We start from the raw sequence: 25,562 nt of genomic DNA on the forward strand, positions 1-25,562 counted from the left end.
TTCAGTTAAACGACTACCATCAAGAAGGCAATTGTGTTGGGCCCAGACACATCTTCTTGCTTACAAGTTAACCCTCCCAACCTCATTCTTTTAAACTTAAGCACAGGAAACAAAGAGTCCTTTACCTTTTATACACCAAGGTTGTATAAAATACAGATTTCTAATGCTCCTATTGCACCAATCTGGCAGTGCAGTATCCAAATTCCACTGAAGTCCACGAAAGGTTCTCCAGTGACCTTAATGAGCTTTGAATTAGGACCGCAGAGATAGTACTACCTAGCGGAAAGCTCCTGCAAGAGTGGCTGGTATCTCTCTTTTTGCTTATGGGATGCAGTGGAGATGCGTAGTCAGCATGATACCTGAGCAAATAAAATGAAAATGATACAAAGGTTTTAAGAATCCCAAACTCTTTGCTTAGTTGTGTGCAAACTGTGCTACTGCCCCTGGAGCTCCCTGCTTTCCTTTTTTTTTTTCAGTGCTTGCTCCATTCCGAGATAGAGAAGACGTGAGGCATGAACATCTCTCTTCACTACAGTTCCCCCCTCAATCCCGAGACTGATAGAAGAGGATGTAACCAGACTCGGAGTTCTTCGAGATGTCTGATGTCAACCCGTAGAATTCTTCAATAGCTTGTGCATCAATTTTCTGTATGTAAAAACCCAAAAATTTAAAGTAAGAACATCTTGCATATACATGACAATAAGTTCCACTCTAAAAACTACCGTCAAACAAAAATAACACTCACATCATTACATAAAGTAATAAAATCCAAGTAATTCTTAAACTTGTTACGTTTTGGTTTCCCCTCTGCCATCAACTGCACAGAGGGTATAGGCTACATATATCTTACATATGAATTTTTAGGTATCAAGTGAACCTACTCTGAGTGCAATCTTACGTGCCTTCCTTGAGCAAATTTCACACAGGAAAGTTTTAAAGACAACAATATACCGTTGAGACTTTCTATCACTATGATAAGTATAAACTATCGTTTCTAAATCTAAGCAGCGTAAGCCAACCAAGTGCAGAGGAGAGTAAGGAGAAGGCAGAGATTGAAGTCTTGACTTTATCTAAGTTTTTCACACAGGACACTTGCTTGAGAAACTGTTAGCTTGGAAAGCCTCCTATAACCAAGAGTTCTGGGGAAAGACGCAAAACTTCTGTTGAGAGTGTGAAGAGAGTACTGTCTGCATTTCATTATCATTTTCAGCTACAAAAAAAACTGAAACGGAAAACAAGCTCTCTTGACACATTTTAAATCAAAGGCAATTAGGCTGCAAACAACAAAAAAGGTGGAAAGATAAACCTTCCTTCGCTTAAGCAGATTTTATTTAATCTCATTCCCACTATTCGGAATAAAACCTCTCTCAGGAAGGAGTGAGCAATTGCAACTTGATGAATCATAGGCCTAAGAGTCAATGAGATGTTTCAGATTCAAGAACAGAAGATTCTTTCCTCTTTAGAGGGGCTAAGAGGGGGGAAAAAAAATTACTGCCAGATGTTATTGCTTTGGAACTAGAGAGATTGTCCCTGATAGCTGTGAAATTATATGAGATCCTAGAATAATAGAATGGTTTGGGTTGAAAGGGACATTAAAGATCATCTTGTTCCACCCCCCCTGCCATGGGCAGGGACCCCTTCCACTAGACCAGGTTGCTCAAAGCCTCATCCAGCCTGGCCTTGAAGACTTCCAGGGATGGGGCATCCACAGCTTCTCTGGGCAACCTGTGCCAGTGCCTCACCACCCTCTCGGTGAAGAACTTCTTCCTGGTATCTAATCTAAACCTCCCCACTTTCAATTTAAACCCGTTACCCCTTGTCCTGTCACTACAGGCCCTTGGAAAAAGTCCCCCCCAGCTTCCTTGTAGCCCCTTCAGGTACTGGAAGGCGCTATAAGGTCTCCCTGGAGCCTTCTCTTCTCCAGGCTGAACAAGCCCAACTCTCTCAGCCTGTCCCCAGAGCAGAGGGGCTCCAGCCCCCTGAGCATCTTCGTGGCCTCCTCTGGACTCGCTCCAACCGGTCTACTACAGTGCTCTGTTTTCCTTGGAGGAAAGTGACCTTTTGACCCTAATGAGACTTTTCAATTTACTGTGTATCTTGATAAGACACAGAAGCAATCCTTTTACTTTCCAACAGCTCTGTGTATTTCCATGTTTGTCATTTCCTGTGTGATAAACCATCCATAATGTGGCTTGGAGAGAAGAGCTCTTCAATACCCTTGACTCACACTGATAATTGTCAGGGTGAGTCCAATACCTGCCTCACTCATTTTTCTTTCTAGTTATGCATTTTGTGTGTTGTAAAGAAAATGTAAACTGTTCGTTTCATAGTTTTAATGAATTCAATTGAAGTCAGGAAAAGCACTTGGGCAGGACAATCATACTTCTGTTCATGCATAAGCAGATGACAGAGCAAGCAAAAAAACTGAGCTGATATAAGGACACCAGAAGTTTCTGCTCTTTCTCTCAATAAAGAACAAAAGATAACAGAGGAAACAAAGATGAGAAAAGATAAAACCAGTGAAGGGAATTCCGCTGTTCCAAGAAATTAGTTAGAAACTTTTTTTTTCTTCAAGATAAGAGTAATTCCTGGAAGCATGGCTGATATAAGCAAGAATGTCATCAGAATCAAAAGGCTCATGTTTCAGGGATTAACTTTTGAATTTTAGGGTGAAATCTCAAAAATCTGAAGTTCCTGCCTATTTCAGTCTTTGTTACACCTTCATCTGAAACAACCCAGGATACTTGATACAACAGACTATCAGACTGATCTGTTAAATCATTCCATTAAATCATAAGCTCCTAGAAAATATGAACAAATGGCTTCTTCCAACAAACTGCCCTCAGAAAAAAGCTGCAGTAAACCCAATTTATCTATACCTTTACCTGCCATGTCTTCTGGCCACAGGAGTAGCTTATTAAACAAAGGTGAAAGACACTGGCCATAAACAAAGATGCTTCTTTTAAGAAGGATAAAACCCAAAATGCAATTCAAGTCATCGTACAGTCCAAGTATAAGGCGCAGCTCTGCACTCACAGTTATTGCTGATTTACACTGGTGTTTAACCCTCTTTTCATTAGCATACTCGTTCTTTTACTTTAAGTAATCATATAAACAAGAGGGGGGCTGCATGCACTCTGGTTGGTGTGAGAAAAGTCCAGGGTTACCCAAAACTTACCTCAACAATATCATCATCAAAAAGCAACCAAAAATCATGACTCTTCACTATCGCAATATAATGTCCTCTGTTAGGGCCACTGTAAAATACAATTAGAAAAGAACACAGACAATAACACAAACGTATGTAGAAACGTATTTCATTCAATTGGTTTCTTTTTCTTATACAAAAGCAGTGCTCACAGCAATTAAAATGGCTACCCACTACAATTTCTGTTCGTATGTTTCTTTTCTTTTTTTGCCTCCGCTGACATCATCTTCATAATAGAGTCTCACTTATCTCTACACTTAATACTGTGCTAAAAAAATAAAAGGATTATAATTTCAAATGAGGAATAAGCAGCAAAGGCATTGGAAACATAAATTAAAAAAAATACAGAGACAGAGAAGTGAAAGCAAGAAAGCATCCTGATGTTTCATAGGGACAGAACAGATCCCACACTATCACTAATCCTCAAAGAAAAAGCTGTGGAGCTGTTGTTCATGTAGAGTCTCAACCAGGAATCTCTTTACTTGCTCCACTGTAAACAAAAACTGAATTAAACTGACAGTTTCAAAGTCTCAAGAATCCTCACAGCAATAAGAAGGGCTCCCAATTAAATTAAAACTGTTACAAAGCACAGCTCTTCAGATTATGGCAGACAAGAAATTTCTCCACAACACTGACAGGAAAAACTCTCACCCTTAAAAAGTGTCCTATTTCTAATCAGATTTCACATAAGGAAATAACATACTTTCTGAAACAGCTGAACCTTCCAGCTGGAAGCGGACAACCAGTTAAAGCAGTTCTGGGAATGCCTTAACCGGCTGACAGCACTCAGACAATTTTCATGTCTAGTTCAGGAAGAGAATGTTGCCATCTGTGAGGGACATGTCTGCGTACCAAATCACACAACCCAATGAAAACAGGGTTCATCTGCCATGTCTCTGAGAACAGATAAGTTCCCAAGGCTGCAGAATAAGGGAGACAGAAATGGTCAGAATTAGACAGAACATCTGTTGTTTTGAAGGACATCAAAAAGTTGGAAGAATGGGCTGCTAAGATCTTCATGAAGTTTAACAAGTACGAACGCAAAGTCTTGTGCCAGACTCACTCCAGCCAACAGCACCAGCTGCAAACCAACTGGCTACACGGGCCCAGGAGGTCACAACAAGATGAGCTCTTAGCCAGCAGCGCATCCTTTTGGTGACAGGGCTGAGCATAGGCAGGGCTGTACTGTAAGAGCGGAGCCAGCAGTGATGATCCCCGCCACTCTGCATTCCGGGACCCAGAACTGAACATGGGATTCCAGCCATGACCTCGTCAGTTGGAGGGAGAGACTGATAAACTGGAGGAAGTCCAGTGGCAGGCCACTACATGCAACAGCACCAGATGGATGAAGAGAGGCTGAGGGAGCTGGCTCTAGTCAGCCTGGAGAACACTAAAGGAGGAATCAACTGTTGCCTTCCACTACCCAAAAAAGAGGAGTTACAAAGAAATCAGAGCCAGGCTCTTCTCAGAAATTCACAGTGAACGGACAAGAGGCAGTGGTTGCAAACAGCAGCAAGGGAAATTCTGGCCAAACAAGTGGGTGGGGGAACACTGTGACAACACTGATGGACAGTAACAAATTACCCAAAGAGGCAGCGAAATCAGCATTCCTGTCATGAAACTGAGCCCAGTGCAACCTAATCTAAGGTCAAAGTTAGCCCTACTTTAAGCTTTAAGTAGCTGTGTTCACAATGTAAATTATTCTATAATTTTAGATATTTCATCTTCATTTTCCACTTCGGGGCTTTTATCTGCCCAGTAAGTAGTTTGTAGAGCAGTGCTGATTTTAACACCTGAAGCCACAAGAACATATTGAATATAGCAAAATCAAATGCAAATCTAAGAGTCATGTTTTGAAAGCAAGGAAACAAACTAATCAACAAAACTCATAATATATGGATAAATATCACTGAAGTTACATGGTACTGTGTATTTTGGAGGGTTTTTTTACACATAGTTAAATTCATACAAAGATCTGTGATGCAAAATCCATTGTTACTACTTTTCACAATGAACTGTCACAGCAACAAAGCCATACGTTCTGTCAGCATCTCCCCACAATACTTTCTTTCCTCAGAAACTTTTCTTTTAAGAGGTCTTTAAATGCTATCAGAGTTATGTGAGACCGGGTGGTTTGTTGTTTTAAACACAGACACGCTTACAGAAAAATCCCATGTGTAAAACAGTTATTACCTTCCACAATGAACTACCACAGCAACAAGGTCATACATTCTGTCAGGATTGGTGGCATCTCCTGAGGTGTTAAATAAACGAAGCTCTAAAGGAAAAACTACTCTATAAGAGAGTTTTGTGTATCGATGCAGCTGATCCATATATTTAAATCTCTTCAAATGGAGAGCTAGAATCATAGGCAGCTTTTTTACTTTCATCCTGGAAAAAACAACAAGAACAACAATATTTCCAATATCCATCCAAAATACTGTTGATATCAAAAAGGAAACCTGTCCTACTCAAGTCTTTAAAACTTTTAAAAAGCAGCTCAAATAATCAGCTGTTTAACAAGTATGTCCCATGTTGCTAAACTAAAGGTGGATTTTAACAACTGAGAATTGCAGATGTATTAAAAATAATAAGCTGTAATATATAACAGCCATGATGAACCCACATAATAATTCAGGCAAAAGGACTGCATAGAGCAGAACTCAGTTTTTAACCATACCTACCCCTATCTTTCCTGAATTTCTAAAAGCAAAACCTAGATCCCAGTAGGTATACAGTGGAGGTATTGGAACAAAGTTCTTCCAGAGATCTTGTTCCAGTTGAAATTTCTCAGTAAATTGGCAAAGTCAAACAAGCTTTTTAAAATAAGCTTTGTTACACCACTTTGTCACATATGTACTACTCCAAGTTTTCAGATTGAGCCATTCATTTAACATTCCAAGGGATACAAAACAGCCCACTGTTACTCACCTCATGCTACCCAAACACGACAATGCTGTGCTCTAGCACAGTAATTTTGTACAAATGTTGTAGCATTATTTCATGGCAGTCAAAACCAGAAAGTGATAATGTAGTTTTACTGAGGCATCACTGGCCCTTTTCCCAGAGTTTGAGGTTTTGACATCTTGCATCAGTGCCTACGAAACCTTCATCTGCCAACCACAGCTGGCCTGGCATAACACGCAGACTTCCACTCTCCGAGCAATAAATCTGCCGGTACTAACACGGCAACCGAGCTAGAATGCTCTGCTTCCTGGAACAGCTAACGGCCTTAGATCAGCACTGTGCTGAATTTTTCAAACTGCCTTCAGCCCCGAAAGGTAGCTCAAAAGTCTCAACAATACAGCCCAGACATGTCTACCAAAACCATATTTTCAGAACGTCAGGAAATATGCTTGTACAAGACAATCATTTTTCAAAAAGAGGGAGCTGGGGACAAAAATCCTTGAAAACTCACCTTCCTTCCCTTTTTCTCATTAAATTTAGACTGATAGTAACCAGTAAGAAACCCTGCTAGACTCAAATTTTCACCATGGCCCACAAGGGAACTAAGAAATGAAAAAAGATGGAGAAGAGCAGGAAGCTGACAGAAGCAACTATTTTTAGCAGAGTTACATTTTTATTTTATTACTGAGAAACACATATAATTTCTGCTCTGTTGCTTTTTTCAAAATGAAAGTCCTCTTTTTATAATGCAACTGGCTTTGATAATAGGAGCTCTTTCACTGGTGAAGAAATTTGGTGCAACCCCTCTGCTAGTTGAGTAGACACTATCACAGATAAGCTCCATGTTACAGAGGTGGAAGAAAATGTTTACTGTCATGAAACTGAACCTAAGCCTCACGTGAAAAGCAGAATAGAAACAATAAAAGCTGTGTTTTGCCAAGATGGCAGTGCCTACAGTACAGGTTTATGTCACAGAATCACAGAATGGTTTGGGTTGGAAGGGACCCTCAAGTTCCAACCCCTCTTCCATGGGCAGGGACACCTTCCAATACAAGCTGTGTCAACAGAGCTTATGATCCCTGACCGATATATTACCTCCCACACAGAAAAACAGCTAAGGCAACAAAAAACAACAGGACAGACCTGGCTTCACAACCCTCTCATACACACCAATTAGTAAGCTTAGGCAACATGTGCAGGCAGACTCTGCAGATGAGATATGCCAAAAGCCACGTGCTGAATCTGTGGTAAACCAAACAACCAGAATCAGTGGTATAACCAGTAGAGCATGACAGTGTTCCCATCCCTTCAACCAAACGCCGTCTCCAGTAATAAATACCACACGGTACACAAAATCAGAGGTTTTTCAAAGGTGTAAACAAGACCAGAAGAATTATTAGGCTGCGAGAATTGGTTTTAAACATAATGAATTTCAGGCTTCCGTGGAGCTTCTGTGAGCTTCCATGAGGCTTTTCAGGAGCACTGTGAAGCAGAAGTTTATCACAACTAATTAGGCACTTGTAAGAAACGAGAAGCTCAGTTAATTAAAAAAATTACAAGCCTCATTCTGACTGAATCAGAAAAAAAGTGCTATCAAACTGATTCTTACAGCAATTGGAAAAATTGTTTTATTATTAAGACAAACCCAAGTTTAAAAAGTCATGTGAAATCAGTGACTTTTCATCATTACTCATAATCTTTGATTAGTCACTGGGAAGTTTGTTTTAACTTGTACTTTTAACTTATTCTTGGTCTTAAGACCATTCTTTTTCTCGTTCGTAAAACAAATAATGATGAAAGGAGTCCCCACATGCTTTGCATGCGTTCTTGTCACTCACGGAAGCAGGCCCATTGAATTCAAGCAAGAGGAACGCAACCAGGTTACTTAAGTGGACAAAGAGTGAGAAAAATGAAGGGAAAAAGAATGTTTTCCCCCTGCTTCATACACGCACACAAGGAAATACGAGAGTATTTTCATTAAAAACTCGTGTTATTTTTTTTTCCCCTCCCTGAGTCTGATGTACCTTTTATGTGCTTCTTGCTTACTGCGACATTCTTCACAGTAATATTTGTATTCACTGCACAGAGTTTCTGTATTGCTGAAACCCCTGAAAAAAAAAAAAAAAGCTATAGATACTAGTTTCTTATCGGAAATATACACGTAAACAGGTACAATATAAACAATTTTGTACTCTTAAGTCTATATAAACTAAAATTTGCTAAGCTTGTGAGCTTTTAGTTTTACCTCCTGCTTTCTAGGTAACACATAGGAGACAAATTATGAAAATTCACATTTTTGCATCTACCTTAAACAATGAGTGATTGAAGTATTCTGCTCCACATCAACTGAAAGGTCTAAGAAGTCTTCATCTTTGCTGCTGATCTGCAAGAAAAAAGAACCAATAGATTATAGTTAAAACAAGTTGTACCAATTTACCTCTGTTTTTCAGTACCATTTTCTATTGACAGAATTAATCTTTTACCTTATAACAGCCTTTTTGAAATTGTTCCAAGTGTCCTTTCTATTTTGGAGATTTGCTAGATCTCTGTTTCTGATTTTGTTCGGCAAGAGAGAAGCACATATGTGTCTGTGGGGGGTACACAACGCCACTTGCCATTATGCTGTGGTTTCAGCCCAAAAGTATTAATGCCAAGTGTCTTCTACAACTCACTCTTATCAAAAGAATGCTATCACTGGGATTCTTCTATTTGTTGTTCGCACCTCTGTTCTTCCCCAATGATTCTCTCCAACTAAAAGTTGCCTATCACAGCATCCCTAATTGTATTTGGGTTGTGTGGCCAGGTTTGGTAGCCATGGGGTCTACAGGGGTGGCTTCTGTAAGAAGCTGCTGGAAGCTGCCCCTGTGTCCAACAGAGCCAATGCCAGCCGGCTCCCAGATGGACCCACCGCTGGCCAAGGCTGAGCCCATCAGAGACGGTGGTAGGGCCTCTGGGATAACGTGTTTGACAAGGAAAAAAAAACCTGCTACGCAACAGCAGTTGCAGCCAGAGAGAGGAATGAGAATATGTAAGACACAATGTCTGCAGACATCAAGGTCAATGGAGGAGATGCTCCAAGGACCAGAGCAGAGATTCCCCATCAGCCCGTGGTGCAGCCCATGGTGAGGCCAGCTGTGCCCCTGCAGCCATGGAGGGTCACAGGGGAGCAGACACCCACCTGCAGCCCGGGGAGGACCCCACGGCAGAGCAGGGGGATGCCTGAAGGAGGTTGTGACCCCGTGGGCAGCCCACGCTGGAGCAGGCTCCTGGTAGGAGCTGTGACCCCATGGAGAGAGGAGCCCAGGGTGGAGCAAGTTTGCTGGCAGGAGCTGGGATCCCCAGGGGGCCTGAAAGACAACACCCCATGGGAGGGACCCACGCTGGAGCAGTTTGTGAAGAACTGCAGCCCATGGGAAGGACTCACATCGGAGAAGTTCATAGAGGACTCTCTCCCGTGGGAGGGACCCCAGGCTGGAGCAGGGGCAGAGTGTGAGGATCCTCCCCTGAGGAGGAAGGAGCAGCAGAGACAGTGTGTGATGGACTGACCACCACCCCCATTCCCCATCTTCCTATGCCACTTAGGAAGAGGAGGTAGAGAAATTGGGAGCAAAGCTGAGCCTGGGAAGAAGGGAAAGGTGGGGGAAGGTGGTTTTAAGATCTGGGGTTTTATCTCTCATTATCCCTCTCTGATTAGATTGGTTCTTCTTCCCCAAGTCGAGTGTTTTGCCCATGACCATAACTGGTGAGTGACCCCTTCCTGACTTTGTCTTGACCCATGAGCTTTTCCTTGTATTTCCTCTCCCCTGCCCAGCTCAGGAGGGCAGTGACAGAGCAGCTTTGGTGGGCACCTGGACTCCAGCCAGGGTCAACCCACCACACTAATAAAGAGCACAAGTATCTTGAATTTTCTTCTCAGCTAGATTCATACTATTAAATGATAGCAAATTTGTTGGCAAATGACAGCTTAGGACTGGGTCTGACAGAGTCAGAATAGTGCACAGCCATTTCTTACAAAAACGCAATAATAACAATTAAAGTAAAAAAGAAATTCCTAGAAGCAGAGAATAAATTCTACCACAAATCCTGAAAAACGGTGACAGAAAAAATCCACAGCTGCCCTAAAAATCAACTATGCTCTTAAAACCTTTAGGAAATATGAATCTGCAACCTTAACTTTCGTCTGCTAGTGTTTCCTCTCAGTATCTAGAGACACCCAATGCCACTGACAGGAATGTCCTCTGCCTTTTACGACTCCGAGGTACAAAAGTATATGCTTTTAGCAAACCAGGCTGCAGTTTCTTGATTGAAAGCAGGAAAAGTTAAACAGCTACAGGAGAACTAATGTAAGGTGATCCGTAAAAGACAGAAGATTTATGTTCCCTTTTCAACTCAGAATAAAAACAAATTTGGAAAGTTGTTCTCTGAGACGAAAAACAGACAGTTCCTAAGGGCAGCATATGTGGAGAGTTAAAAGAAAGATACAGGTGGTCAAGGCAACTATTTTTTAGAATTAATACCACAGGGCAAATCCAAAAACTTACGAAACCAAGGTAAAAGCTTCTGTTAATGTCTGTGAGAGGACTGAGGAAGGATTCCTCCCACTCTTCTGTACCTAATCTTTCTAAGAATAAGCATACATGTACAAAAAATGTTACTATGCCAATATACATCACATCTACAACATCATTTAAATGCTGAAGTGTAATGTTTATATTTTTAAAGAGGGCACAGAACATATATGAAAAACTTCTAAGACTTTTTTTAGGGTGGGGGGAAAAGAAGTGCCACCTGCTCCACATTTCCTGTCTTCAGGGATGTAGTACATGTTAGTTCTGTGGTCAATTCTTCAAAATATCCCGTTGCATGCCAGTTTTGGAATCCTCAAACTTGAGTTTATACTCAAGGTCAAAATCATCTTAGCCTGGGGATTAAGAATGGCTCAGGAAAATAAAGAATCTGTTCTAGAAAATACTTTATTGCAGTCTTCAGCTAGGACAGCTGGAATTAAGGAGTCACGTGATCTGTGTTATTCAGACATGCAATTAGGTAATTCTTCCTCTCCTGGTCTAATCAAACAAAATTCCATAAAACAATAAAGATTTCACAGGCAGCTTTATCCCATTCAGAAGCTGTAAGGGCAGGGAGGAGATGGAGAAGAGGAAAGGGATGTGTTAACTTGGTTAAAAAGAGATTGGTACTGAAACCAGAAGTTCACAAAAGGAATTCTCCCATTCTTAGTAATAATATTGATGATACTGATAATCAGAGAGGGTGGTGAGGCACTGGAACAGGTTGCCCAGAGAAGCTGTGGATGCCCCATCCCTGGAAATGTTCAAGGCCGGGTTGGACAAGGCTTTGAGCAACCTGGTCTAGTGGTAGGTGTCCCTGCCCATGGCAGGGGGGTTGGAATTAGATGGTCTTTAAGGTCCCTTCCAACCCAAACCATTCTAGGATTCTATCCTGCCCTAAAGAACCTCTCTAAGGTTAGCCAGTCCATTGAAAGAATAGCCAAGTGGATTTTTTCCATCTATGTTGATAATTTAGAAAATGCTATTCTTATTATTTAAGGTATTTTGAACATCAGTATTTGAACAGTACTTTTTTTCCCCAACATTAACTCACTCTGTTTTAATTTAGAAAAAAAGGAAAGGATTAAAAAAGGTCACCCTCCATTCTAACCAACCTGCCCCCACCAATGCTGTAGAGGTTTTTGTTTCAAATAAACATCACTAAATTCCCTAGGCTAAGTCAACAATGCTATATACTTCAATCACCTAGAGAATGAAAGAAAAGATGGACACAGTTAGAAAACCTGTTTGCTTGCAGCATCAAGCCCTGATATGTTCCAAATGCCATCAGAGTGGTCCCAATAGAAGCTTCTGAATAGCAGTGAAGAATTTGGTGTTCCAACATCCTGGCTATGTCATTCTCACATCAAGGACATAATCTGCACACAAACAGCTCAGCTGTACTCTGATGACCAATGCCACACAAAACAGAAAACTGTAACACTCACAGAATCTGTATTTCTTTCAGTATGGAATTTCCCTAGCAATGTGAATCAGCTCACTGACAAAAAGGTTTCTGCAACTGGAGGCTCCCATGTGTGCTAAGACAAAAACTATTTTTAAATGAAGCTGAAACAAAGGGCATGATTTATCTTGTGGTTTTTGTTTGTTTGTCTGCTTTTTTAAAAAGGAAGAACAAAAATGTTGGACATAGCTAAGGCTTCCATAGTACTCCTTCCAGTAAGACAGACCACTGAGATTTTCCTTACTGCTTTCTCTCAGTCCAAAGTACAATGGAGCCAAATGATTTCATGCCTTGTAGAGCCATTTGAACACAAGAGCAAGACCATCAGCTGGAGAAAAATGGTAGAGATTTGTTTGGTGCTTCTGACCCAAGACAATTTCCTATTTTTTCGGAAGAAGTACTGCCTAAATTCAGCCATTTCAAATTTAATCTTAATTAAGTCCATAACATTATTTTCTGGTTTACTGCTATTCTTTCCTTAAATCCGTAAACCCAATGAACTTCTAGATAATTTCTATAACATTCATTTCATCATACTGCCTCTGTCAAGGAAGGGGAAAAGCATCATAACAAGAAATCACATTAAGAACATGTAAAGAAAACTTAAAATCTGTTTTGTAACCTATTCGGTTCATAGTGTGCTTTGGCCCACAGCACAAATCTTTGGAATCATATGACTCTTTAACGCTGTCCATACTTAAACAGAGGATAAATCTTTAGTCAGTTAAGTTTTTATCTTAAAGATGGGCTAATGATGGGCTAATTCTGTAATGAGTAGAACTGAAATTAGAATAAAATCTTGCTATGCTGGTTTTAGGAACATTGAGTAGGTTTGGCCAGTGAGAAGACAATCGTTCTCACTTAGATATATTATGTTTTATATTTACATATGCATTAAATTCTAAATTTAAATTTAAAAAATATACTAAAATTATTGTTTATCATTAAGAAGCACTAATTCATCCACTACTGCTGTGCAATCTTCTACATGTGCGATGTCAGGTACTCCTGACATGTATTTTTAAACACAGAAAGACTCTAAATGCCAACAGCTTCCAATAAAAATTAAAACAATCATATACGCTCACTATATTTGAAAATAAGACACTATTCACAGTAGTATTACTCATTTAGTGTGTCTAAATGTGTTTCTAAGTGCTCATTTTCAGGTCAGTGTGTTTTAATTAGACACAAGCCGATATATTGAATAAACAGAAGCTGATAATATAGTCTCCAGATTATTAGGTCTTGGAAAACAAAGGCCCTAATACACTAAAAATCAGTAAGTATAGAACACTGAATTTAAAATTCAACTGTCCAAGAAGGCAGAGTGGCAAACAGACATGGAGTATCCTGTTCAGTAATAGCTAACAGAAAAAGAGAACTGAGTACTATTAGTAAAACTCTCAAAACTGTGATTGTCCTGATAACTATTAAAATAAGCTGGCAAAGAGCACATCAGCATTTTAAAACTGTATTAAGGACTACACCTAAATCAAAATCCTGACAGCAATAAATCACTATGCCACAGTGAGGAAAGCTAATGATGTCAGTCATGTTAAGAGACTAAGCTAAACTCATGTTTTAAGAAGAAAAAAGATCAGTTCAAGAACTACAAGAGAAGCAATTGACAGTTGCCATGAAATAGTTGTTAGGGAGGGGAAATCTACCAGGAAAGAAAATATAGTACCTGGAAATCAGCACCTAAATTACACAAAATACCCTACCTACTGAAGTCTGCAGTTACATTACACACCACATTAGGAAGCTATTTTCTTTAAAATTGAGGTGGATATTTCTAGAAGACAGAGAAAATTACATGTGAAATATATAGATTTAATCTGATTAATTCCTCCTTTCCAACGTCATGCTGAAATATGTGCATTACCTAATTAAGGAAAATAGGTATGAAAAGTCATACAAAACCCAAAGTAATTTAGCTTTTTACAATATCTAAGGCATAGACCATGACAGAATTACTGTAATTTTCAAATTGTGTTGCATTTTTTTGTTTCTCAAGCAGGTAAAATTCAGCTATAAGTCTTTCTGAAATATATGCTTCCTCTTACTGTAGAGCCATTCTCAAAGAAAATTTTAGTATAGCTTAACTCAAATAAGGAGTTTATTTCTCAGGGTCTGGTCTTAGAAGAATTCCTGTGGACAGACATTTAGGAAAGGACCGCTTTTCCTGCACACTGTTATGTTCTTTGGCAATCCCAGTCTACTCTGTCCGTGCCAAAAGCCAATCATAGTGTCTTGATTTCAAGGGCTTTAATTTAAAAGCTAGAATTCAGTGGAAACTGATTCAGAATAGTTACTTATGGAATGTATCTCTAAGCTTGACATAGAATCCCAGAATAGTTTGAGTTGGAAGGGACCTTAAAGATCACCCAGTTCCAACCCCCCTGCCATGGACAGGGACACCTTCCACTAGACCAGGTTGCTCAAAGCCTCATCCAGCCTGGCCTTGAACAATTCCAGGGATGGGGCATCCACAGCTTCTCTGGGCAACCTGTTCCAGTGCCTCACCACCCTCTCCAGAAAAAACAGAGACATTAAGTTATTAGGACATTAAATTTGAGATGAATGCCACATTGCTAAGTAGCAGGCTTCACTGATTTTAAGAATACATCAATTTAGAATTTCCTAATCTAAATTTTGAAGTTGATTGTGATCACACTGACAAAAATTCAATTGGGCATTTTCCTAATGTTGACCAAAAGCTGCCTCCTACAATTCAATTCATGCATTAGCTGCTGAGATTTTCTAACAAAGAAAAAATGCAAATGTTGATACAAATGTAATATTTCTAAAGAAAGAAGATGATCAGGTCAGTTAGTTTGTTGAGATAAATGAATCATGTAACGTGAAATTCTGAAACAAAGAAGAATTCATTGTACAAAGTATATACAGACTTACAGTTTCACACGTAAGACATCTGGTTTCATTAGTTAATGTTCCCTGAAAGATTTCATGAACCCAGGTTGGGTCTGGGGGGCTGTTATTTTCATTGTCAATGTTGCCATTAGGTAGGCGGCCATTTTGTTTCTCTTGTTTTCTTTCTTCTTGCAAGATATCCGCGATTGTATTTAATAGATAGTTTAAGAACTCGTGTGCATCCTGCTGCATGTAGTTATCAAAAAGCTCTGCAAGATAAAACAACAGAAGATTTTTTTAATTAACTGATCAGTGCTACACTACAGAGAAGTTTTTAAAAGAGGTTGAATTTCAAAACCAGTCTTTATTTCACATCCTGAATCCCTGATGACAACACAACACCAAGCCAAAACACGCACTTCATAAACTAAGCCAAAAACATATTGGGTGGGAAGAGGGGAGGACAGGTCAGCTTACATTCACAGAAATCTCTCAGCTGATGAGAATTCACAGAAGAGTGAACATTTCTGCAAGAAAACTAGGGCATGATCCAACGACCTAAACATGGGTGTACACACAGTGCCACCAGACACGTTAGAGCTCATCCCATCCAGCCCCAAGGTGCCAGTCCACCACGACTTGGGTCTCCTCCTACACGGACTACGCTACCTCCGCCAAGCTTAGGTCAATGTCTTGGATACACAGGGCATCTCCAAAGGCATGAGGTATTCCCCAGACATGAACTGAGAACTTACCACAGGAAACGTTTCATCATCATTTTGTTCAAGTTCTTACTGTGATAGAACATTAAATGCTGAAAAGGTTGCTTTATTTATTTTCACTTTTAGGATTTTAAATCCACTGCTGCTCTGTCATAAGCACAATGTTATCAATACCAGCAGTGATTAAGACCAAAAACATAAAGACACCATTATTTCCAAACAACTATTGTTTTTCTCACAGCTCTAAATCAGGTAGTAGTTGCAGAAGCCACATCAAATTAGCCTGAAATTCTATCCACAGCAAGAGCAAACAGGTTTCACATTAGGACTTCAAATAATAAACAGATCTGTCTTTCAAGATCTGAAATACCACTTCTGGAGTTTGGAGTATGTGGCACCTTTATTGCTGGAGGACTTGCCGAATAGATAATAATGGATTCACTATGCTTTCCATTTCATGTCCTCAGTTTGTCAACAATTCTAAGCATACTAGTTTGAGGATTAATTCAGTGGAAGGGGAATAGTTTCACTGGCACATACTTGCCATCTATAGGAATGATACAGATTAAAGCATAAAGGTGAACTCTCTTTCTTACAAGTCTTTTCTTGTTTCTGTTCAAACTGGTACTACCCTGAAAACATCGTTTATTGTAGTCCCTTGGTATATCAACCCGAGACATCCTCTGCTGCTACACACCCTCACATTACGAATGGGACTAAGAAAACCACAGAGGCATTGAATCAGATTTAGTAATAGTTACTTCTCTCTGACTGGGAACTGTTACAAGGAAATTTACCTGACAATTTAAAAAGCATTCTATATCACTGGCTAATACCATAGAAGTCTTTTAATGTGCAATTAATTCAATTAATTAAAACTTGCAATTTGCTTGTAGTCCAAGAATATACTAAGAGGTCAGCCTTCAGTGAAGGGACACATTGCCAGGACTAGAAAGATGAATGAAAAAGATACTCAGTGAAGCCCAAGTTTTGAAGGGCACTACTACTTGGAAGCTTTACTATCATTCACTTGATGGCAACCTGGAGTAAACTTCAAATAGAGAAGAAAAAAATTCCTGAGTTATTAGCAAGGTAGGGAGAATTTGATGTTGATCTAGACCATTTGGAGAGGTTAAGTAGTGCAACAGGTCAGCCAAGAGTATGAACCAAGTAGTTTATTTAATGAACTACTACACGGTTTTTGAGAAGAGTAAGTTCAACTCTGAACCTAGCCAACTGTGAGGTTTTTGTTTAATCAAGTAAATCAAGGCAGAACAAGAGCTACGAGCCTCTTGAGGTAAAACACTTCAGAGGTTCTTCACAGTATTACATGACAGACCTCACAGGGCTGTGTGCCCAGCCACTAAATTAGCATTAAGTACAACAGAATGGAAGAATCATATTGTTCACTTTCTGATTAGAAGAAATTCAAGCAAATTTAACAGTATACCTTCAGCTGACTTCAAGCCAGCAGCTGCTTCCCAGACAGTTAAGCTTTAAGGTCATTAATACCTGTATGTTGTAATCAGATAGTGAAAATAAAGATAGAATAGCAGCACTGTAGTCTGAAAACATTATGTTCTCAGTCATCACCCCTGTATAGCTAGATACTGACTGCAGCAGAATCTAGATCGGTGTTGTATACCTACCTGATTCTTTAACTAACTCTTCTTGAAAGCTCAGAATTATAAGCCTTTACAACCAGCACTTAATAGCATACATGACATCTGTGTAATTGCTGCCTGACAATTTAGCCATTTATTTGTAGAAACAGTGAGATTATCATCGAATAGACACAAAAAGCCAACAAGAGCTGAACTTTCACATCTGATTTCTCTAATGAAGAGTTTTCCAACTGCTTTCTTCCACTTTGAATTTTAGTGTCACGACATAATTAAGCACTAAAAAGAACACTTTCTCAAAAAAACTTAATGGCTCCTGTGGTTTACTTTCTGCTTGCCATTCGAACCATTCCCCACATTTGTCATAGTTAACATTCATCGACACAATTAGCTATTTCTGTAAATGTATCAACATGCAAGCATCCTTACTCAAGTACACTCACCAAAGCACTGAACAACAGCTTCCTAGTCTGCATAGGTAAGGTATTGTACATTACCCAAGAACATTTTTTTTTTAAACAATATCATTATAACTCACAGCTTGCATGTAAGGGTAACTTTAAATTAGGAATGTCATTATAAAATTTTATTTCCTGTTTTTACTACAGAGATGGTCATGACAGCATTTAAACACTTTTTTAGTCTACACAGATAGTCTTGGAGAGATTGCAATTGTATGAACATGCCTACTGAACCAGTGTCAAATATGGTATCTCATACTATTTATTTAAATCTTGTGGTTAGTTTCTCTGAAAAAAATATGTTACACTTTTATAAAAGTGTATCAAAATTGAGCAGATTACAAGTTTTCGTTTACATTTTAACGTCAAATTATTTTCTAAAACATTCTGACCAGTTAGCCCTGCAGATAAGAAACAAGAAATACTAAAAATCTCTTGAAATTTAGGATATCAACTACACTAAAAAAAAAAAAATAACCCAAACTACTTAGCAATTTTAAAATTCATTAACCCTTTAAAAAGCATGTCAAGCTAAGTATTGTATAAATGCTAAATGAATTTAAAAATCTGTGGGTTTTTAAGCTAGATTCTTGCAGCGACTTCTTGATGTCCTTTCTGCACACTCAGTTTGGGAGACTGATTCCTGCATTCAAAAAGTAATTTTTTTTCAACACAGAACAAAAATTTTACAGTGAATTTTGATTACAAAAACACAATTCACAGAGAGGCAAAATTAGCAAGCAATTTCCTAAGCAGCCACTGACAATACACTCCGTTCTATGTAAAGAGAGAGAGAGAGAGAGAGACAGGAGGATTCTCTTTCAAAACAGCTCCAGGATTACAGCCTTATTTTGGGGTCACCTTTGTTTATACTGCAGCACCAAGAAAACTTTCATGCCTAATAAATATGTAGGTATTCCACTATGTCAGCTTCAGAATTAAATCGTAATTGCTATAATTATTACACAAGAAAAAAAAGTTACCATTTTCTTTTCGTAATCTTGTTATAAATTTCTTGGGAGGTATCACTCCAACCTTTTTCTTCTGGGTGGCTATACTGTGGAAGAGATCAGCTAAGCATGTAAGGAGATTCTCTTTTTTTCTTGGTTGACTCTTGTACGCTAAGACTTTGTCTCGAAATGGTCGACAAAAATAAAGTGCTTGAAGAACTGAATTGCAGTAGCATGTATTCCCGAACTATAAAATAAGAGAGAGAACTATTAGCTTGTATTGCATTACTGTAGACAGGCAAACTTAAATCCAAAGTATGGGAACGCATAAGCAGTGACAAATTTTCTGCAAGTCATTTCTTCTTGACTTCAAGATAGTAAACCATATTTCTGTTTCAGAACAGATTAACAAGTACAGTGGATGTAAATACAAGAAACACCTAGGTAAGTCTGAACAATACTACATAGTATTGTCTCACTTGGAAATTGAATGTATTAGTAATCTTTGCATTTTCTTGGGTCAAAATGGTGGTCAAAAAATACCTCCAATTTCACAGCTCTCAAAACACGCCCAGGTAAAAATATCTACCCATCTACAAGTCAGCCACAGCCGTAAAGAACAGGCACAGCATGACCTTGTGCTGTGAGGAAATTCAGCTGTAAATTGAGAGCTTCTCAGACACTTCAAAATTGCATTCTCCAAGTGTTATTAGTTGTGATCAAAGTCAGAAATAACTGCTTTAACCTGTTCCTACATACTCAGTTCTCATTTTAGGGTGACAGGATTGGCATTCAGGAGTTTTCTTAACACAATGCAACAAGGTTTTTTCCAGACTCAAAGCTATGGCACAGTTGGTGGTTTCAAATTGAGACTGAAAGGAAAAGAACGCACAACTTGAACAGGGCATTTTGAAGAAGGAAATCCACTGAATTGAAAGAGGGAAAGCAGAGTCAGGAAGAAATGCATCCATAAGCCCCTTTGTACCAGGACCCTCCAGATGTCCCTCTTCCCCAGCCTCCTTCCAGCTCTTAGGCACTCGTGTCTTGTGATCGCTGACACAGCCTGCAGCTCACCCCAACACTGCAAACCTCCCCATCACCTCTGTGAAGGCATCACGGGCTGTCGATGGACAGAGCCACTCTCATTTTATGCTGCCCTCCTCTAGTGAAAGCCATTATCTAGCACCGAAAGTGTGAGAAAAATCTTTATCAGGCCCTCAGCAAGTAATCCAACCTTTCAGCTGCGGGCACTCAACCTGCAAATTGAAGCACATACCTACTACACACATTCTGTAAGTGTGAAAATAACATTCCTATTTATGTTTTATACAGAAGATAGTAGCATATATGGGCAGCAAATTCTAAGAATATACTGTGACGGGGAAGAAAATACTGTCGTGATAGCTTTTTTCCTCCCAGATGAAATCACACTGTAGTTTATGTCAAAACATTTTATACTATAAGCTAACTATTTATGAGTTTATAATTAGAAATAGGCATAAAAAGAAACCTACATTCAAATGCTAAGAAAGTTCTTAAAATTAAATCAAATGGGAAAAGCGCTAAAATTTCTACAGCAAGTGTCAAAAGATGAAAAGGCAGCAAATTAGAAATTTCATAACATTCCAATTTTAAAAAGGAACAGCCTGATGATAAATTGATTAGAATGGCAAACACGCAGTGAGAGACAACCAAAATATGAAGCAGAATACTGAACAAAATTCAGATTAATTTAATATGAATGTATGTTAACTTAGAGACCTGTGAGTAGGAAATAAAGGCAAGCAGATTAAGTTCATAAAAGCTTTTCTTCAACTAAATTCAGAAAGACAGTAGACAATAGAAGATTGTTTGATAACAAACTCCTGAAGAAAATTTAATTAATTTTAATTAGGTTTTAATTTGATGGTTTTGTCTCTGAAGCATCAGCCGCCGCCTTAGCATCTGCTGAGCTGCCCAACAGACACCTTCCTTCTCCCCTCACCTTACCCACAAGCACACCACTTGGAAGACGACGTGTAAGCGCTGCACTGTGTAAGGAAACACTTGTGACATCTGCCTCCAAATAACAGTAGAAAACTGTAAGAGCATCATCGTAATTTGTATCTTAAACAGCCTGTACAGGACACTGAAACTCCTCTACCTCATTCAGGGGAAGGTAATAGAGATTATATAGAGTGGAGTTACTTTAACCCATGTTTTCAACTGGTTTATTGCTTGCCTCCTTGTTTCTGTGAAGACCATCTTAAGATGTACATATCCAAGACAAGTAAAACCAATGTATTTTCTCTCTTTTTTTTCTGTTCATGTTGTTCTTTTGTTCTAAATTCTGAGAAATCAGATTATTTCCTTTCACAAAAATACTGCACTCTGTATGTTTCACACACAGACACTTCTTCTTTTTTCCTTTTAATTACAAAATCAAAGTTACAATACCCAAACCTGTGTGGAAATAAAACAAAAAACTTAGACAATCAGACAAGCTGCAATAAAACCACCCCACACTCGCTAAGGCTTATAACCTTACAGCTCACTGTTACAATGCAACACACATCTGGGAAGAAACTTGGTTGTGGGACCACAGAGATCTACGAAAGGACTAAGAGATGTACAAGAACTCAGATCTGCTTAGAATGCTGTCTCTGTGCAGCACCAGGGTTCCTCCCAGCACTGCTGCCTTGACAGCTCCGGCAATTTTTCTTTGTTGTGGTGGGCCATGCCAGTAAATTGGATTTCTCCAAAACAGAGCCACTGCAAGAGACTAAATAACCAAACTTGCTGCTCTAGAAGTCCAGTAGACTGCTGAAGAGCTACCAGAATAACCCTTACGAGATTAAAAACGTTCATTATTTCATACTTATTGGATAAAATCATTAATTTAATTTGTGAAGCACTAAGATTTTCATAGTTTTCATTACACTGTAGGGGGAAAGAAGAATGAAAGGCAGAGTTGACATTCCTGAGCGTCCATGTGCATGAGGCATCATACTAACATTTCCATCTTACCACTTATCTTAGGTATTTCTTGCTGCTTTAACGAATGGTATTGTCCTTTCAAGCCTAAGGTGAATTTTCCATTTAGAGCTTTCACTGACATAACCAAACACCCCATCAACCATCTGCTCTTCCACATGCTTCCCACAATTGCCCTTTTTTAGTTCTTCTTTTACCCCTCAAATTGTTCTTTCAGCACATCCTCCTTAGATTCTAACAGAAAACTGGAGAGGGGATAAGGTAGTGTTTCTACCTCCTCGTCTTTTACACTGCCTCTGGATAAACACCACATTTACAGTTGAGAGATCTCTACTTCAAAATTATCTTTATCTAAAATCCTGTCCTGCATTCCAGACATCCTGAATGGCTAGCTATCACACAGCTAGATGAGACCTATTGATTTCCACATTATCTCAATTTTTTTTTCCATTACTCTGGACAAAGGTAGGCCAAACAAAATCGATAAACAAATTAGAAAAATTTAGTAGTAAATGTAAATGAACCTCTAAGAGCTTCATTTCTTGTAATTGCTATAAAACAATCAGAGAAATCAATGAAGGCATAAAATGTGATTTCTATCACTTCTCAATCTAATGGTACTCTTAAATTATTACCTAATTATCTACTATTTCTTTTAATTATCATTAGCCCTGTCATTCTTTCTGAACAGCCATTGGCCATAGATTGCTCATGAGGAGGTCACTGCCTTTCCTTTTCCTGATAGACTTAAATTCTGCAAGCTTATTACACATTTATGGCACAGACATACTGTGTTAGCAAACACAATCTGTATAACAGATCTGAAAACCATCCAAGCAACAATATAACTGAATTTCCTTTAGCCAACCACCATACCTAATGTATCCCATTTCACTATTCGTTACAATTCAAGTAAGTTTGGCCCATAAAACTATAATTTGAAGCTGAAATAAGCAAAATTCCTGTATGACCCAGAAAGTTAAAAGCACTCAAATATCTTAGCTGCCTGCCTCTTACGTGTATGGCTGAGGACAAGACATATCTCCCCCCAAATTTCCTACTCCCTCTGGACTACAGAAAGCTGGAATTTGTTGATATTCACTATATTAGGAAGATTGCCCTTCATTAAAATTTTTCTTAAGGGTACAAAATATGTAAAACTTCAAGATTAGGTGTACAACACAATTTTACTGCTAATTCTTAACATAATATATCATGTATACTACTACAGTTTTAACAGATACACTGTGTAGACTAAAAGTTTGGTCTTTCGTATTAGATAAAGCATGTAGAAGCTAACACATTTTGTAAAAATGTAAATACAGGTATTGGTGAACTGAGTTCTTTTATATGGTCCTAAGATAAACAATCAGTCCTTTTAGATGTCAATCAAGAAAAACATGAGTGCAAAATAATAACTCACTCATGGACAAGTTCAATTATTGACAAGAACAGCTTTTGTGTTCAACACTTCTTTTCTCCATATAAACAGCAAGTAAGAGAGGGGAGCCAGAGTACTATTCTGGATATTCCAAAAGCTTGGGACACTTCACACTGATCTGTTTATTGTACAAATGTCTGGATCGTTTTAACAAGAGTTTGTACAGACACATAACCAAGGAGGAAGACAAAGCCTTAAGCTAAGCCACAGTTCCAAAAGTGCTAAGGAGTTATTAAACTAAGACAAGGCCGAGACAACATAAGCCTTTTGCATATTGCCACAGTCCACAGTACAAGCTTTTAAAAGTGCCAGTCTTTCAAAAGGAAAGGTGGATGGACCCATCCGACATCGGTTATCTGACTGTTTCAGATTGCTATGAAGATGCCAGAAGTTTTCAAGTATTTCAAGTATTGTGTTTTTTATCCTCTCTCTGGAAGCATTTCTATGGCAAAAACATGGGATATATTCAAATCCAAAAGGGGACAGGGAGGCAGCAATTGTATCAACCAGTATTTTATGTGCAAGTTAAGGTTAATACATTTTGTATGGAAAACAAAAACAGCAACAATATTCAATCTATTTCAAAATATGAGCAGAGAGACAAATCCTGTCCAGACATGGACAAGAAATTAGGAAAACAGGTTATGTGTCAACAGAATAACAGATTTGAGAAAAGATAAGTACAGCTTTGATGGAAAGCCTAAGGTCTGCTAGAGAACTAACAAGTACTAATAGTTAAACTATTGTATTTCCTCTTTCCTGAGAAACAACATGTCATTTTCAAGGTATGTCAACTTTCATGAGAAAGGAGAAAAATTACTAACTTTAGTCACAGCATTTGAGATGCATGTCAGTCAGCTTATCAGGAAGAATGTTTACTGACTGCACAGTGTATATATATATACTGGGCTGCATACTCCTGAACCACATCTGTGCTAAGAACCCAGACGCAGAGACACATGTTAGAGTAGGACAGCACTAGAAATAATTCCTTTCATGAAGAAAAGCAAGATGATAGCTCTGGTTAAATCAGCTTGGTTTAAATATGTACTGTCTGAAGTCCCAATAAAGAAAATAATTTCATATTTCACTTCAGAAAGAATAATGTTATTTCTAACAAGATACACTTTTCATGGGTAATATAGAAATTCAAATTTAAATTATTCCTTAAAATCACTGATGGAATTGAACAATTCAGTATGTTTTTTCCACTTCTGCTTTCTCCTCTGGGCTCAGTATTTTTTTTAAATCTTAACACAAATAGCAGATGTGAACACTTCATATCACCAACAGTCTTTCACAGATTTTTTGTCTTTTAATGTATTTATTCACTTAGATTAGCATAACATGAGTTGCAAGCTACATATTTTAAACAGCTTTCTCTTTAAGACTTATACATTTTAATAGCAAGAAGATAATTTTAAAATACCCTACAGTCAGTAAAATGAAGTATTAAATACACAGTCCAATTTCAACAATTATTTCAGTAGCATATTTCAACAAATACACTGAATATTGAAATACATTTCAATATGTATATTCAGTGACTATATCTTTCTGTGTTTTAATTATGCACTTGGTTGCAGTCTTGTAATTTAACAGATCCACTCATGGCATTTGAAAGCAATGATGTTACGGACTGTGTGCTGGTTTTAATTGGGATAGAGTTAATTTTCCCGACAGTAGCTAGTATGAGGCTATGTTTTGGCTGTGCTGAGAATACTGATAGCATACTAATGTTTTTAGTTGTTGCTAAGCAACGTTTATGCCAACTAAAGGACTTTTGTTCAGTTTCCCACACTTCACCTGTGTTGCCAGCTTCCTCTCTACAAGAAGCTGGGAGGGGATACAGCCAGGACAGCTGACCCAAACTGACCAAGGGGACATTTCATGCCATAAGGCATCATGCTCAGTATATAAGTTGGGAGTTGGGCCAGGGGTCAGTTTGGCTCAGGTTTGGTCTGACTCTCAGGCTCTCCGGCTCTGGCTCTCACTACTTGGGGATGGGCTTGGCATCAGTTGGCAGGTGGTAAGCAGTTGTATCATTTGTTTTCTTTTCCATTATTTTCATTACATATTATTCTTAATAGCAGTATTAGTATTATTGATATCATTATTTCATTTCATTCACTTTCAATTATTAAACTGTTCTTATCTCAACCCACGAGTTTCCTTGTCCTTTCCTTCAGTTTTCTCCCCCATCCCACTGGGGAGGGCAAAAGTGAGTGAGTGGCTGTGTGGTGCTTGGCTGCTGGCTGGGGTTAAACCACAACAGACTGAAACTTACATTAACCAAACCAAAATAGTGCTCATTGACTGGAAATTGTTCCGGACCAATCTCTTTCTCCAAAGCTGAGGCATTGGCGCC

General features: G+C 38.7%; 1 protein-coding gene across 1 annotated transcript; it reads right to left on the bottom strand.

Annotated features, from left to right (window-relative positions):
• USP12 (ubiquitin specific peptidase 12) lies at positions 1–25,562 on the bottom strand (the record flags this gene model as incomplete). Its single annotated transcript, XM_010154743.1, has 8 exons — positions 1–645; positions 3,179–3,257; positions 5,402–5,599; positions 8,140–8,223; positions 8,422–8,498; positions 15,068–15,294; positions 18,814–19,027; positions 25,482–25,562. Coding segments are annotated over 8 exons (1,062 nt in total), but the record flags the coding sequence as incomplete, so codon positions are not given.

This window comes from Eurypyga helias, unplaced genomic scaffold (assembly GCF_000690775.1).
Source record: "Eurypyga helias isolate BGI_N326 unplaced genomic scaffold, ASM69077v1 scaffold7197, whole genome shotgun sequence".
Classification (NCBI taxonomy): Eukaryota; Metazoa; Chordata; class Aves; order Eurypygiformes; family Eurypygidae; genus Eurypyga; species Eurypyga helias.